The sequence below is a fragment of the Helianthus annuus genome, chromosome 3 (assembly GCF_002127325.2).
Source record: "Helianthus annuus cultivar XRQ/B chromosome 3, HanXRQr2.0-SUNRISE, whole genome shotgun sequence".
Taxonomy (NCBI): domain Eukaryota; kingdom Viridiplantae; phylum Streptophyta; class Magnoliopsida; order Asterales; family Asteraceae; genus Helianthus; species Helianthus annuus.
The window spans coordinates 33,451,825-33,467,090 of record NC_035435.2 but is presented as its reverse complement, the minus strand read 5'-3'; the positions used below and the strand labels follow the sequence as shown (position 1 = coordinate 33,467,090).

Here is a 15,266-nt window from a genome sequence, read left to right as displayed (position 1 = left end):
CATCATCATTTGTGCCATTTTGATTCAGAACTGATGCTACACATAAAAAAATACAAAAAAAGAAAAAAAAAACAAGAAGAATCCAGTGGAAATCTAAACAAGATAAGTTTAATTTACAAAACTACTCTATGCACTTAAAGCTGTACATTTAATAAAACTGAAAAAAAAAGTTATCACTCACTTGCAAACTCTGAAGAAATGGGTTCAGGATCTTCAACAACTCTATTATCACCCAATGCATCTTCATCTTCATTAAATGCAAAATCAGGTAAAAGATTGATGTGTGTAAAATGCAACATATAAAACACATCAATTAAGGCATAAAACTAACCCTTTTTAAGTACTAATGTTGGAAAAAGAGTGTTTTTGTCTTCCTTTTGTATTTTCAGGATGAAATGAGCTCAAAATCACAAAAGAAGCAAAAAGACCACTAATTCTACCATAAATACAAGAAAAGGAACAAAAGTGGACTGCCCGGACCCTCAACGGCACCTTCCAAAACAAAGAGAAGAAAACAGAGTCTGAACACGCCCCGTGTCCAGCGAACACGGGGGCGTGCCCAGGAAGCAGCAGAAAAGACAAACCAGTAGAAGCTTCCATTGCTCACCACGGGGCCGTGCCCAGCGGGCACGGGGGCGTGTTGAAAGTACAGCAGGCGCATTAATTGTAATTCGCAATTACAATTAATGAAGAGAGAGAGTGTCAGACGGGCACGGGGCCGTGTCCAGCGGACACGGGGCCGTGTCCAGCGTTCTGTCCAGCCTATAAATAGAGGAGCTTGGTTTCATTCTCCCTCATCCCTTGGCACACCACCTCTCTCACACCTCATCCACCACCCACCACCACCATAACACCATCATCCACCACCATCATCCATTGTCCATCGTAGAGTGTGTGAGTCGTCTCGGGATCCAAGATTGATCGTAAGAGTTCTTGACAATCAAGGCCATGTTTGCCTAAGTCTCTTACATCACTTGGTGAAGACAAGTGTTTAGTATAATACTTTTTATTTTTAATCTTTTGCACTTTTTATTTGGTTTTGTATTAATGACTTTAATAACTAGTTACTTATGTTGAAGGTGATCTTTCCTTATCGTTTGTCCGTGGTGTCTTGGCATTATTTTACTGTCTATATAAAATAAAAGATTTTCACCATTCATATCTCCACGGTCTATATGGAGGTATGTTGGCTACCTGGTCGGGGGTTAAGGGAACGGTTTGGTAAAGGTCTTGCCCTTGTTCAGCGTTTAGAGGTCCTGCTTGGGACCTGGGTCAAATTTAGTAGGATCTCCTTCAATGCCCATAGGTATTGGATGGCGGGGATCCAAACTCTTTGATCCCCTCATAAGTTAACTACTATTAATACTATAACCCGGCTATTTAGGACTGTATCCCTGCTGACTCAGACTACTTAGCCGAGGGTAACGTCACCGCCAAAAGCGGGGCCTACCATAATTTGCATTAATAACTTAATTCATTATCTTTCAATAATCCGACCCTTTAGGATTGTATCCTTGCTGACTCAAACTACTGGGTTGAGGGTAACGTCGCCTTCAAAAGAGGGGCCTACTACAATAACTAAGATAATCTCTTAAACAAGTGCAAAAGTGCGAAAATAATCAAAGGTTATACTAATACACGTGTCGGATCCAAGTGATTCATCTTGTCTATCTGTTTTTATTTTATTTTATTTTTCAGCATTTAGTTAGTTTTTATTTTTCTTAGTTTAAATCATTTTTTCTAACCTTTTGATTTGATTAGACGTTGAGGATAAACCGGTATTAAAAGCTCTTGTGTCCTTGGACGACCTCGGTATCTTACCAACACTATACTACGTCCACGATGGGTGCACTTGCCCATATGTGTGTTTAGTGTTAGTAAATATCGTGTTTTATAAATTTAAAACTTGGCTAAAAGTGTAAAAAGGGCTTAAATATATATCTAAAAATATAACACACTTCACGCACATCAAGTTTTTGGCGCCGTTGCCGGGGACACAAGGATTTTAAGAAAGTTAGGAATCAACGGCCTAATCATCTTTTTATTTTTCTTTAATTTTTAGGATTTTTTTTAGATTTTTCAGCTTCTGCAGAGCTCAGCACGGGGCCGTGCCTGGTCGGACACGGGCCGTGCTCAGCCTCATTACTGGCAGTTTTTTTTGTTTTTCAAGTTACAGAAGGCTGAACACGGGGCCGTGTCGGTGCAACACGGGGCTGTGTCCAACTTCCAGTAACTGGGATCTGAAAAACAATCACTGTAACTACGACCACGGGGCCGTGCTCGCTCGACACGGGGCCGTGGTGAACCTTCTGACCGATATTCTTTTCTGTTTTTATTGCAGGACTTGGAACCCGACGCCAACCTCGCGTAGTGTATGAGCTCCAGTTCCAATAAAGACATAAAGGAGCCATTAGAAGAACCCGAACGCTTTCTCAGAAAACGGTTAAAAGCCAAAAACCAAGAGAAGGTTTCGGGTGATCCAACCCCAATGGCGGACCAACGTACCCTCATGGATTACTTACGGCCCACCGTAGGTAATCTAGGCGCCGCTATCAATGCACCGAATGTCGAAGCCAATAACTTCGAACTTCGACCGCACTTGATACAAATGCTCCAAAACTCCGCGACCTTTCACGGGCTCGCGGACGAGGATCCCCATCTACATATAACTAATTTCTTAGAAATATGTGATACCTTTCGGATCAATGGAGCATCAAACGACGCCATCCGCCTTCGTATGTTTCCATTCTCACTAAAAGACCGAGCGAAAGCTTGGCTCAACACCCTCCCAGCTGGATCGGTAAACACCTGGGATGAAGTAGCCCAAAAATTTCTGTATAAGTATTTCCCTCCTTCTAAAACTGCTAAATTAATGGCTGAAATTAACACATACTCACAAGAGGACGGGGAATCCTTATATGAAACTTGGGAAAGGTTCAAGGAGCTATTACGCAAGTGTCCCCATCACGGCCTCGCAATATGGCAACAAGTATCCACTTTCTACAATGGGTTGTTGCCACATACTAGGCAGACACTTGATTCTAGCTCCGGGGGACTTTTAGGTAATCGTCGCCCACACGAAATATATAATCAGATTGAGGAAATTGCTCAAACCAATTTTCAGTGGCACATTCCCCGGGGAAATAAATCTATCGCCCCGGGCGCCCATAAGGTAGACGAAAACACCTCTTTACAAGCCCAAATCGAGGCCCTTTCTTCAAAAATAAAAAAATTAGAAATGACCAAAACAGTCTCGGTCATGGCTTGTGAAGGGTGTGGTGGGTCACATGAAAATTGGAGTTGCATGAAAGAAACGGACGATCAACAAGAAATGGTAAACTACATTGATAATAGACCTAGGCCGTCGGGTCCTCCAACAGGGACCTACAACCAAGGATGGCGAAACCACCCAAACCTTGGTTGGAGGGAGCCCGGCAATAGTAGTAACCAACAATCACAACGAACAAACTTTCAGCAATCAAGAAATGAGTCGCAAAATTTCACTCAACAAAGTGGAAGAGAGAGGCTCGAAGATACCATATCTCGCCTTGTCTCCGACACTGATAAGAAAAATTCGGAAAGATTCCTACAATTAGAATCAAATTTTAGGAATCAACAAGCTAGCATTCAAAACATAGAAAAACAAATAAATCAACTAGCTCAAAATTTTTCCGAAAGACCACAAGGCGCATTACCTAGCAATACCGAAACCAACCCAAAGGCACAAGTACACCTCATCACACTACGAAACCGCACCGTAGGTCCTGCAGAAGTACCTCCAGCAACGGAAGAATCAACGCCAACACATCTGCAGGAGAAGGACACTCCCCCATCAACAGAGCCTACCAAGGCCTCTCGAGTTCCGTACCCCGGTAGGTTAATCCGTCAAAAAACCAATGAGCAATTCGCAAAATTCGAAAGTTTGCTAAAACAATTGCATGTCAATATTCCTTTTATCGAAGTCCTAACCCAAATGCCCAAATACTCTAAATTTATGAGGGACTTCCTTACACATAAAAAGAAAATTGAAAATTTGCAATTAGTTAATTTAGGCGAAGAATGCTCTGCCCTCGTACTCAATAAACTACCACAAAAGAAGATCGATCCCGGAAGTTTCACAATTCCATGCTCAATAGGGGAATCACCCGTTCGCAATGCCTTGGCCGACTTAGGAGCTAGCATTAACCTCATGCCCTCTTCAATGTTCAAAAGGCTTGGCTTGGGAACCACGAGCCCCACAAAAATAAGCATACAACTCGCTGATCGATCGGTCAAATTCCCGCAAGGTGTCATCGAAAATGTCTTAGTAAGGGTAAGCAGATTTGTTTATCCTGTTGACTTTGTCATACTCGACATGGAAGAAGACACCGAGGTCCCCCTTATTCTAGGGAGACCCTTCCTTGCCACCGCACAAGCAGTGGTGGACATGAATGACGGGACACTAACTTTGAGATATGGGGACGATGAGGTAAAATTTGGAGTTGGGAAGAGAATAGAGGATGACGACCCGGTCCACTACATGAAGGTTATTGATTCAAGCTTGGATGCCGCTCTCCGACGGTGTAACTTGGGAGGCAAGGCACCCCAATCAAAAGACGTGTGACCGGGAATCGGGTCTAGCCAAGGACCCTTATAAACGTGGCGCACCACGGAGGCATTCCGCGGACCTATCCTTAGTTTAGTTTAATCTTTTAGTTTTTGCAGAATAAAATGGACTCGTGGTGGTAATGGATGAAAAAGGGAACGAGAAAAATGGAACCATGCAGAAGAACATAACAAACCGATAAAAAATCTCCATAACAGAAGGCTCCACACGGGCCGTGCCCAACCAACACGGCCCCGTGCTGAGCCCCCTGCAGGAAATCACCCAGTTCAGGTAACTGGACACGGGCCGTGTTCAGCGGACACGCCCCCGTGTCCAGGCTTCTGTTTCACTTCTATAATTTTTGTTACTGGCACTTGACCACGGGGCCGTGCCCGGTCAACACGGGGCCGTGTCCAGAGTGCCAGTAACACAAATCTTTGTTTTTAAACACACTTTTACATATTCTAATCAACCAAAAACTTTATTTTTGGACACATTGAGGACAATGTGTAATTTAAGTGTGGGGGGAATGCTAAAACCTTGAAATTTTGCAAAATCCTAAAACAAGCCTTACACAAAACTCTATTGGAACCGCTAAACACCCCAAATTTTTTTCAAAAACTTTTTCATTTTTTATTTTTATTTACTTGTCTTAGTTTAAGTTGGGAATAACAAGTTCTAAAAAGGTTATATTTTTAAATTTACAACCGATAGCGTCGTGATAAAAAGAACTAACATAAGAAAATTATGAAACGGTATAACAAGTCTAGTTAAAAATTCGATTATATATGCTTGGTCACATTAAAAACCCATTCCCACAAAAGTGAGTCTTGAGCCTTTATTGAGCATAAAAATACACATATTTAGATTAAATGCTCATTTTTCGTTTCTTGTGTGAATAGCCGCTCGGTCTTTACAAATCTAGAACTTGCCACAATGATACATTCCCGGTCCTTACCAACTTAAACCCAAGTAAGTAAATGATGGAGGCATTAGGACTAACTATTTTTTTCAAAACCATTATTTTTCATTTTTTTTACCTACCCAAAATCCCCCTAGAAAAACCCCTTTGAGCCTAAACCTTTCATTTTCATTACCCCCAAAACTAATTTTTTTTACCCACCAAAAACCTTTTTCATTTTTTTCACCTTTATTTTAGTAACAAGCTCGGTTTTTCATAAACATACCCTTTACGTGACGAAAAAAAAAAAAAAAGAAAAAAGAAAAAAAAAAAGAAAAAAAAAATATGAATAATGAAGTAAAAAACAAACAAAAGCTACAAAAGCTTGTTTGGAGAAATACTTCAAAAATAAATGTCACTAAAAATAAGGTATTTTATGAAAACCGACACTTGTTACGATTTTCGCCCTTTTTACTAACCACTAACCAACCACCCACCTTTAAACCCAAGCCTTCACCCCAAAAGTCCTCCTGATATTTACAAAGGTAAAAAGTTAAAAAGGAGGAGGATTGATCGCTTGGCAAGCCTATGGAAAATGTAAATCCGTGCCGCTCTCGAGCGATTCACTTAAATATACACCTTCGGCCGAGTGTTGAGTGATCTCCCGTGAGGTATGTGAACTTGTATATAAAATGGAATTTTGATAAGGCATGTTATGCCAAAATAAGTAGTTTATCTTATGAAAAGTTCAAAATAAATCATAACGAATAGGATTGTAAATAAAATAAAAATAAAACCTATAAAAACCTTGGATTCCCGACACTCTAGGACAAGCTAAAAACTTCTCTTCTACCTATTCCATTTGGGAGTGTAAGCCACATTAAAAGAGTTTTGCTTGAGGACAAGCAAAAGTTCAAGTGTGGGGGTATTTGATGTGTGTAAAATGCAACATATAAAACACATCAATTAAGGCATAAAACTAACCCTTTTTAAGTACTAATGTTGGAAAAAGAGTGTTTTTGTCTTCCTTTTGTATTTTCAGGATGAAATGAGCTCAAAATCACAAAAGAAGCAAAAAGACCACTAATTCTACCATAAATACAAGAAAAGGAACAAAAGTGGACTGCCCGGACCCTCAACGGCACCTTCCAAAACAAAGAGAAGAAAACAGAGTCTGAACACGCCCCGTGTCCAGCGAACACGGGGGCGTGCCCAGGAAGCAGCAGAAAAGACAAACCAGTAGAAGCTTCCATTGCTCACCACGGGGCCGTGCCCAGCGGGCACGGGGGCGTGTTGAAAGTACAGCAGGCGCATTAATTGTAATTCGCAATTACAATTAATGAAGAGAGAGAGTGTCAGACGGGCACGGGGCCGTGTCCAGCGGACACGGGGCCGTGTCCAGCGTTCTGTCCAGCCTATAAATAGAGGAGCTTGGTTTCATTCTCCCTCATCCCTTGGCACACCACCTCTCTCACACCTCATCCACCACCCACCACCACCATAACACCATCATCCACCACCATCATCCATTGTCCATCGTAGAGTGTGTGAGTCGTCTCGGGATCCAAGATTGATCGTAAGAGTTCTTGACAATCAAGGCCATGTTTGCCTAAGTCTCTTACATCACTTGGTGAAGACAAGTGTTTAGTATAATACTTTTTATTTTTAATCTTTTGCACTTTTTATTTGGTTTTGTATTAATGACTTTAATAACTAGTTACTTATGTTGAAGGTGATCTTTCCTTATCGTTTGTCCGTGGTGTCTTGGCATTATTTTACTGTCTATATAAAATAAAAGATTTTCACCATTCATATCTCCACGGTCTATATGGAGGTATGTTGGCTACCTGGTCGGGGGTTAAGGGAACGGTTTGGTAAAGGTCTTGCCCTTGTTCAGCGTTTAGAGGTCCTGCTTGGGACCTGGGTCAAATTTAGTAGGATCTCCTTCAATGCCCATAGGTATTGGATGGCGGGGATCCAAACTCTTTGACCCCCTCATAAGTTAACTACTATTAATACTATAACCCGGCTATTTAGGACTGTATCCCTGCTGACTCAGACTACTTAGCCGAGGGTAACGTCACCGCCAAAAGCGGGGCCTACCATAATTTGCATTAATAACTTAATTCATTATCTTTCAATAATCCGACCCTTTAGGATTGTATCCTTGCTGACTCAAACTACTGGGTTGAGGGTAACGTCGCCTTCAAAAGAGGGGCCTACTACAATAACTAAGATAATCTCTTAAACAAGTGCAAAAGTGCGAAAATAATCAAAGGTTATACTAATACACGTGTCGGATCCAAGTGATTCATCTTGTCTATCTGTTTTTATTTTATTTTATTTTTCAGCATTTAGTTAGTTTTTATTTTTCTTAGTTTAAATCATTTTTTCTAACCTTTTGATTTGATTAGACGTTGAGGATAAACCGGTATTAAAAGCTCTTGTGTCCTTGGACGACCTCGGTATCTTACCAACACTATACTACGTCCACGATGGGTGCACTTGCCCATATGTGTGTTTAGTGTTAGTAAATATCGTGTTTTATAAATTTAAAACTTGGCTAAAAGTGTAAAAAGGGCTTAAATATATATCTAAAAATATAACACACTTCACGCACATCAAAGATTATGTGGGACAACATTTAAGGGTGAACCCGGATAACCATTGAGTGTCCCCGTACCACCGGCAACAGTCGAAGGTTGTTGGCTGTTCAAATCAGCCATGTTAAATGCAAAAAGTCTTCAATGGTGGTGAGTATGGTTATTTCTTTCTCTCTAATTTCTGGTTGGAATAAATGATATGTGATATGAAGATGGATATGTAATAAAGAAGATATGGGAAAGAGGAGAGAGATTGTACAAGTACAAGTATTAAATGTGACAAAGTTGAAAAGAAGAAAAGTCTGCACACGCAGACTTACACATGTGAAGGAAAAAAAGATTAAAACAAATGGACAATTATGCCCTTCTCTATTCTCAAACTAATATAAAACGTGGATCAATCCTAGCCACATGTGTGAGTTTTCAGGGTTTAGTCAACTGGAGTGGGTTTTTTCCTTATAATTAGCCTATATATATATATATATATATATATATATAGGGTAAGGTTCATGCGAGAACCACATTTTTTGCGAGAACCGCGAGAACCAATGTGAACACAACCTAAAATAGCTAAAAAAACCCTAAAAAAACCTCCCCCCCAAAAAAAAAAAAAAAAAAAAAAAACCTGACCCCCCCCCCCCCAAGCTAAATGCTAAAACCTAAAACCCCCAAAAAACCTACCCCCCCCACCCACAAGCTAAAATGCTAAAAACTAAACCCCCACTAATTTTTTTTAATATTTTTTATGTTAAATTCGCTACTTTTAGTAGCCAAAAAAAATATTTAAAAAAAAATTAAAAAATTTTTTTTTGGCTACTAAAAGTAGCGATTTTTATATAAAAAATATTAAAAAAAATTTGTGTGTTTTTTAGCTATTTTTAGGCATTTTTGGTTGTGTTCATATTGGTTCTCGCGGTTCTCGCAATAAAGGGTGGTTCCTAACGGGTCTTTGTCCTATATATATATATATATATATATATATATATATATATATATATATATATATATATATATATATCTATACTACTTTATAAAGCATATCCAAAGGACTTCTTAAAGTCCATAAAAATTCCCTTTAAACACCTCTAAAGCATGGTTTACAACCCTCTAAAGCACAAAATAATTTACACTTCCAATTATGCCCCTCCAAAACTTTTAGCATTTACCCGGATCCATCATCACCGTCCATTTCCTTTCACTTATTCACACGGATCGTGATCTGACGGGTGATATTGTTTTCACACGGATCCACCTTTCCCCTTCCTTCTCTCTCATCTCTCTCACAACTCACATCTCACCAGATCTCATCCGCCCCCAACTCCATGCTTTCTCTCTCCCAGGTGATTTCCAGATCTAGGGTTTCAATAACCCTGAATCGTTCATTTTCTCTCAATCCGACAGAAGATCCAGTGGGGTTGACCTCTAGGTACCGTTTTAAACCACATCTAAAGTTTTTGTTTGTTATTCGAGTCTGATATGTTTGTTATTTGTGTTGAATCGTTCATTTTCTCTCAAATCTGACAGAAGATCCACTGGGTTTTTCTCTAATCGGCGTTTTGCAACATTCGGCTTTTGATTCGTGTGTCTGACCTCCTGGTTCCGTTTTCCGGCTTTTATTGGCGTTTTGCAACATTCGGCTTTTGATTCGTGTGTCTGGTTTAGTACCGATGGGGATTCGGCTTTTGATTCGTGTCTGATTCGTGTGTTGGTGTTGGATTCGTGTGTGTGATGAAGATGGAGCAGTGGAGATACACAATCCTGGGGAACTAACCTCATGAAAGAATGAAACTGTAAGCCTTTGCACATCATGATTATTAGATTTGAAGAATTGCATGACTTCGGGTTAAAATATTTGTTGATGAAACTATTTTTTTTACAGGGTTTCAAGTAGCATTGGTTATTGTTCAGGTAATTTGTGCTTCAAAATTGTTTCTATCTTATTTTTTTTCAATTATTTAATATTAGAGTTGTTTATTGCAGAGCTGAAGGGGGAAGGTAATCAATATATGGATTTACAGGCAAGAAAGTGTAAAGCTTTCTTCCGATAGTACAGATATTTAGTAATAGTTTACCTCATCAGTTGATTTTAAGCATATTTGTGTTTACCAATAAAAGAGTTGGATTTCTGACTACAAACCAATCTTAATTTCACTATTGCTAACTTGAGTTTATTAGGTTTCTTTGCTCCCTTATTTGGATTGAAAACAAGCACATAATGTTGGGTTATTCATCGTTTAACTCTATCAATTCTGTTTACTGTTCGTTTTGCGATTCGAATACCTAATTTTGTGTTTACTTATTGTGCATTGCATAATCATCGATGTAATCAATGTTTAAGTAGATTTAGGTTAGGTTATTCTTCTTTTAACTTGACTGATTTTGATTTGTGTGTGATTTATTGATCTCTAAAATAATATTATTTAGTATCCTTTAAAACAACGTTTGACCTGATTCCATTTTTAACAGACTTCTATTTTATCTGTAATTGGGTTTAGATTGCAGGGTACAGTTTGATCGCCCAGATTTAGGGGTTACAGGTTTGCCTACTGAAGTTGCTTTAAAAGTGATGGTAGAAAAAATGGGAGTTCCTGATGATAAAGCCCGAAAGAAAATTCGCGGGTTGCAGATTATGGCAAACTATTTGATTGATAACAATAGTGTTAAGTTAGGAAAGTTCAAAACTTTGTTATATGTTTTCTTAATACTTGTATTAATATTTGTAAATGTTTCTTTAATTAATTTTTTAATGGAGTGCAGGGTGTTGCGACTGGTGGACTAAGCGATCGAAGCGCGTTGGCACATTAGAGTTGGACCGGATTCGTATGTCCATGAGTGTTATTGTCCGTGAGCCAGGTGGGCATAACCGATTGCTTGTCAAGGTAAAATGGGTCGGACAAAGGTCATAATGGCATGTTTGGAACAGGTTGTGTTGAGTTGACCCGTTCATAAAGTAATTTTTTTAACATTTTTCAAGAATTAACATATGTTAGTTGTATCAGGGTGCGGTCGAGAGTGTGTTAGATTGTAGCTCACACGTTCAACTTGCGGACGGGTGCGTTGTAGAGATGGACAAATCGTGTAGACAACTATTGCTTTCACGGCATGTGGAAATGAGTTCAAAGGGGTTACGGTGCTTGGGTTTAGCTTATAAGGACGATGCGGCGGGAGGAAACCAGAAATGGAAAGCGTTTCGCAACAATTAACCCGAGAATGGAGGTTGAGAGGCTCTACGACGTCGTTTCCGGTGCTCCGGTGGTAGAGATCTTCAGTTTTATGGTTCAGACGGTTGTGGATGCTCAGTGATCTATTTATTGGCTTCTGTTTTTGGTAAATCTGTTTATTGGCTTCTTTGTCCGTTATCTGTCTAAGTTTTTTCTCGGGTTTTGTTTAATGCTTGATTCTTTGTCCGTTGACTTTCTATCGACATTATATTTCGCTATTGTCAGTAACTATATAACCTACTCATGCTTTTTTTTAATTTTGTCTTGTACATGGATAATTAGTTTTTTAACTGTGATAAAGAAGTTAAAAGATAATGTGTATGGATCGCAACTAACAAATTAACTAATTAGGTGATAGGTTCATGTATTTGTTTTATTTTCAGCTAAAAACATCAGAAGATGAAAACGATCTTAATTAAGGATTTTGAATAGACATCATAGCTTAGGTGCGATATTATTGTGTTATATGTTGAAAATGACGCACACTAAATTATTTAGTTTATTTGCATACTTCAAGACTTAAAAAGTAGTTTCAGTTAGTATTACTAAAAAAAAAGTGGACGATTAATGGAACAAAAGTATTTAAAAAGGTAAACAGGGATGGGACTCAAGAATACATGGAGGTTTGCAAGCAGCTGCAGCGAGCACAGGCGCAACGAGCGCAGTTTGGTGAAGGTTTTTTTTAATCAGTTTCTTTTGCTCAGTGAAGACGACAAGTTGACTGTCGCACGTGCCAGTAAAATCAAAGGTTTTTGAGTCAGCCGTTCCATGTTGCTGAAGTTTTCACTGGTGACCCCGATAAATATGTGGAACTCAAAGAGAGCATTGGCAGTTTCCAGGTCAGTTTTTTCACGTTCTTATCTAAAAAAACCGGTTTCAACCTGGACCGAACCGGCGGTTTGTAGACTGGTTGGTATCCTTGATCTTTGTCTCTTTGAAACCCGTAAAATAAAACGGTTTTTTTGCCCCAAACCGGTTAGTACCAGTTTGGTTCCCATCGGTTAAAAAAACGAACCGGTTTTCTAAAAGTGTTAAAAGGTGTTTCTGGCAACCCAACTCAACCCGCCGACCCGTTTAAGTTTACCCAACCCGATTGACACTGCTCATTTTGCCACATCTAATTGGCTCATTTTGCCACCCGTTTAAGTTTACCCAACCCGAACAAAAGGTATTTTCAATTTTGGCCCAAACACATGCTGATTTATAAAATTCCGCCTACATTACGTGTTAATTTTACCTTTTTAACCCGAAAATGATTTATTTAGCATCGTTTATGCCAAATAAGCCCAAACACTTTCGTTTAAAGCCATTCATAAAAAATCCATTAAACTTTCAAAATTTTCTCAAAAAAAGCTATTAACAGTAATTATTTCAGATATTAAGTGGGTGAGGTTTGACCTCAATAGTCGATATAATTTTTTTACCAGATTTTTAGTTGGTAAACAAGAAACCAATATCTTGTTGGTTTTAAACAAGAAACCAATATCTTGTTGGTTTTGTACTAATATTTGAACAAGACACCAACTGACAGCTCCTTATCCTCACGATGTTGTCATGTGCATAGGGTGAAAAGAGGGAACAGTGGTCAACAGTGGTCAGAAGCATGCTTCCTCTACAACATCTACTTTTGTCATTGAAACTGTACAACATCTACTTTTATCATTGAAACTATACATTTGGTAAGTATTTTCTCCAAAAGAAAGCAATTATATTTACAAGCTTTTATTGACGAGGTATACAGCGTGTTGACAGTCTTTGGAACTGGCTAATGTGGACATCGAAGACGACAGAGTGGTGTTTGATCCATGGACAGGAACCGATTTCAGAACCGGTGATGCTCCATGGTGGTCTTAGAAACTACGTTTAGCATTTGTAGCATGTGTTTGTGTTATTTTAGCTTGTGTTTTTTAGTTTTGAAATAGTATAAGTGATATAAACAGATAGGGTATGGGGCATGAAAAGTTTAGAACTCTAAACTAGAAGGTGATAGTTGTAGTTGCAGATCCCAGATTTCTGAACAGGTTATAACTTTTCTTTTTTGGGATTCGTTAAAATAACCGAGTTTTATGTTTTTTTAGAGTGATTCATGATCTCTAGAAAAGAATAGGCCTCACTTTAAACACTTAAACAGACATATATGCTTGTTCGGTAAGAAAATGAACGTGTGCGTTTTTAATTATTAAAGTTTAACTCAAAACAAGTTTCTCAATAATAATTCAATATGTGTTTAAGCGATGTCATTTTGTACTTTAAATCTATAATTATTATTTGAATAGGCCTAAATCTTATGCTTAAAGCCTTTAAACTTATATATGACCATGAGCCACATTTAAGACAATACGAGTTGATCACACGGCTTCTATGACATGATTGAATTGTGATTCAAAACTTACAGATTTGGTCCACACTTCTGGCATTAAAAAATAAGTTTAACCAATTTCAAATGACGGATTGTTATACAACCTACATTTGTTCTACTTTTCCCGGTTCAAATACTTTTGAGTGGATCCGAGCAAAAATTTATAGCAAATTAGCAATTTGACCTTAGGGGAGGGGAATGGTGACCATAGAGGACGGGGACACTTGAACTTCCTGCATTGTTTTACCGATGCATTTTGCTTGATTTTAAGATTAAATAATATGGTTTTAGTAAAAATGATTTAAATGAGGCTCAAGTTCATAAGCTGTTTATGAAAAGGGTTTTAGGTGTTTGGGCATTTAAATTAATTTTTTATTCTTTTTTTATCAATTGGATGATAGGGTATTCGTATTAGAAAGTTTTGGGTATATACCTTTTCGACCCCCCTGGTTCAAAAACGTCAAGCTTAGCCACTTCCGAAGGCCTTATTGTAACTATAATTGATGATACGATTCATCATTCAAAACCGTTGATTTACCCACATCTTTAAAACCCCTCGTAACATAACTAGAATTACACAATTTTCTTTGTTTTCTTCTGAAACTGGTAACCGGCCGTCGCACAATAACCACCAAACGCCGTCACGAAACCACCAATTGCAGCGCACCGCTGATTCTCCGCCGTTGAAGAAGGCCGCAACAGACCCTCACGTTCTGCTACACTGCCACCAGCGTCGTCGCACGCCACATCGGAAACTACATCCCCATACATAGCCCTAAACTCACCAACCTAAGTGATATGTTTCCCGCCGCATCGCGCGGGTAAACGACTAGTATATATATATACATCTATATATATATATATATATATTTCACCAAGTCATAAGAAAAACCGAGCTTTTTTACTAAAATAAAGGGTTTTTTGGTTTGGGTTAAGAAATGAAAAGGTTTAGGCTCAAAGGGGTTAACTAGGGGGGATTTGGGGTAGGTGGTAAAAAAAAGAAAAAATAATGGTGTAGAAATAAAAAGGGTTAGTCCTAATGCCTCCATCATTTACTTACTCGAGTTTAAGTTGGTAAGGACCGGGAATGTATCGTCGTGGCAAGTTCTAGAGTCGTACGAACCAAGCGGCTATTCACACAAGAAACCAAAAATAAGCATTTAATTTAAAGATATGTATTTGTATGCTCAATAAAGGCTCAAAACTCACTTTTGTGGGAATGGGTTTTTATGTGATCAAGTATATATAATCAAATTTTAACTAAGCTTGTCATGCCGTTTCATAATTTTCTTATGTAGCTTCTTTTTATCACGACGCTATCGGTTGTAAATTTGTAAAAATATAACCTTTTTAGAACTTAAATTTCCCAACTTAAACCTAGACAAGTAAAAAAATGAAAATTTTTGAAAAAAATTGGGTGATTAGTGGTTCAAATAGAGTTTTCTGTAAGACTTGTTAATTAGGATTTGCAAGATTCAGGATTTTAGCATCCCCCCCACACTTAAATTACACATTGTCCTCAATGTGCCCCAAAATTAATTTTTTTAGGTTGATTGAATGTGTAAAAAGGTGTGAAAAAGCAAAAATTTATGTTACT

The 15,266-nt window shown here is 38.5% G+C and overlaps 1 protein-coding gene across 5 annotated transcripts; it reads left to right on the top strand.

Moving 5' to 3' along the window:
• Nucleotides 1-9,177: 9,177 nt before the first annotated feature.
• Nucleotides 9,178-13,381, top strand: LOC110927946 (calcium-transporting ATPase, endoplasmic reticulum-type-like). 5 transcript variants are annotated; one of them, XM_035987396.1, is made up of 10 exons: nucleotides 9,178-9,515; nucleotides 9,614-9,879; nucleotides 9,969-9,997; nucleotides 10,070-10,084; nucleotides 10,585-10,758; nucleotides 10,847-10,968; nucleotides 11,089-11,416; nucleotides 11,901-12,149; nucleotides 12,875-12,989; nucleotides 13,052-13,381. In XM_035987396.1, the coding sequence occupies exons 2-7, from the start codon at nucleotides 9,872-9,874 to the stop codon at nucleotides 11,290-11,292; spliced, it is 552 nt and encodes a 183-aa protein (XP_035843289.1). In that variant the 5' UTR covers nucleotides 9,178-9,515; nucleotides 9,614-9,871; the 3' UTR covers nucleotides 11,293-11,416; nucleotides 11,901-12,149; nucleotides 12,875-12,989; nucleotides 13,052-13,381. The 5 variants fall into 5 exon arrangements, with proteins under 5 accessions (XP_035843289.1, XP_035843288.1, XP_035843287.1 ...); XM_035987395.1 differs by having other exon boundaries at nucleotides 9,617-9,879; nucleotides 11,089-12,149; XM_035987394.1 differs by having other exon boundaries at nucleotides 11,089-12,149; nucleotides 13,063-13,381.
• Nucleotides 13,382-15,266: the final 1,885 nt, after the last annotated feature.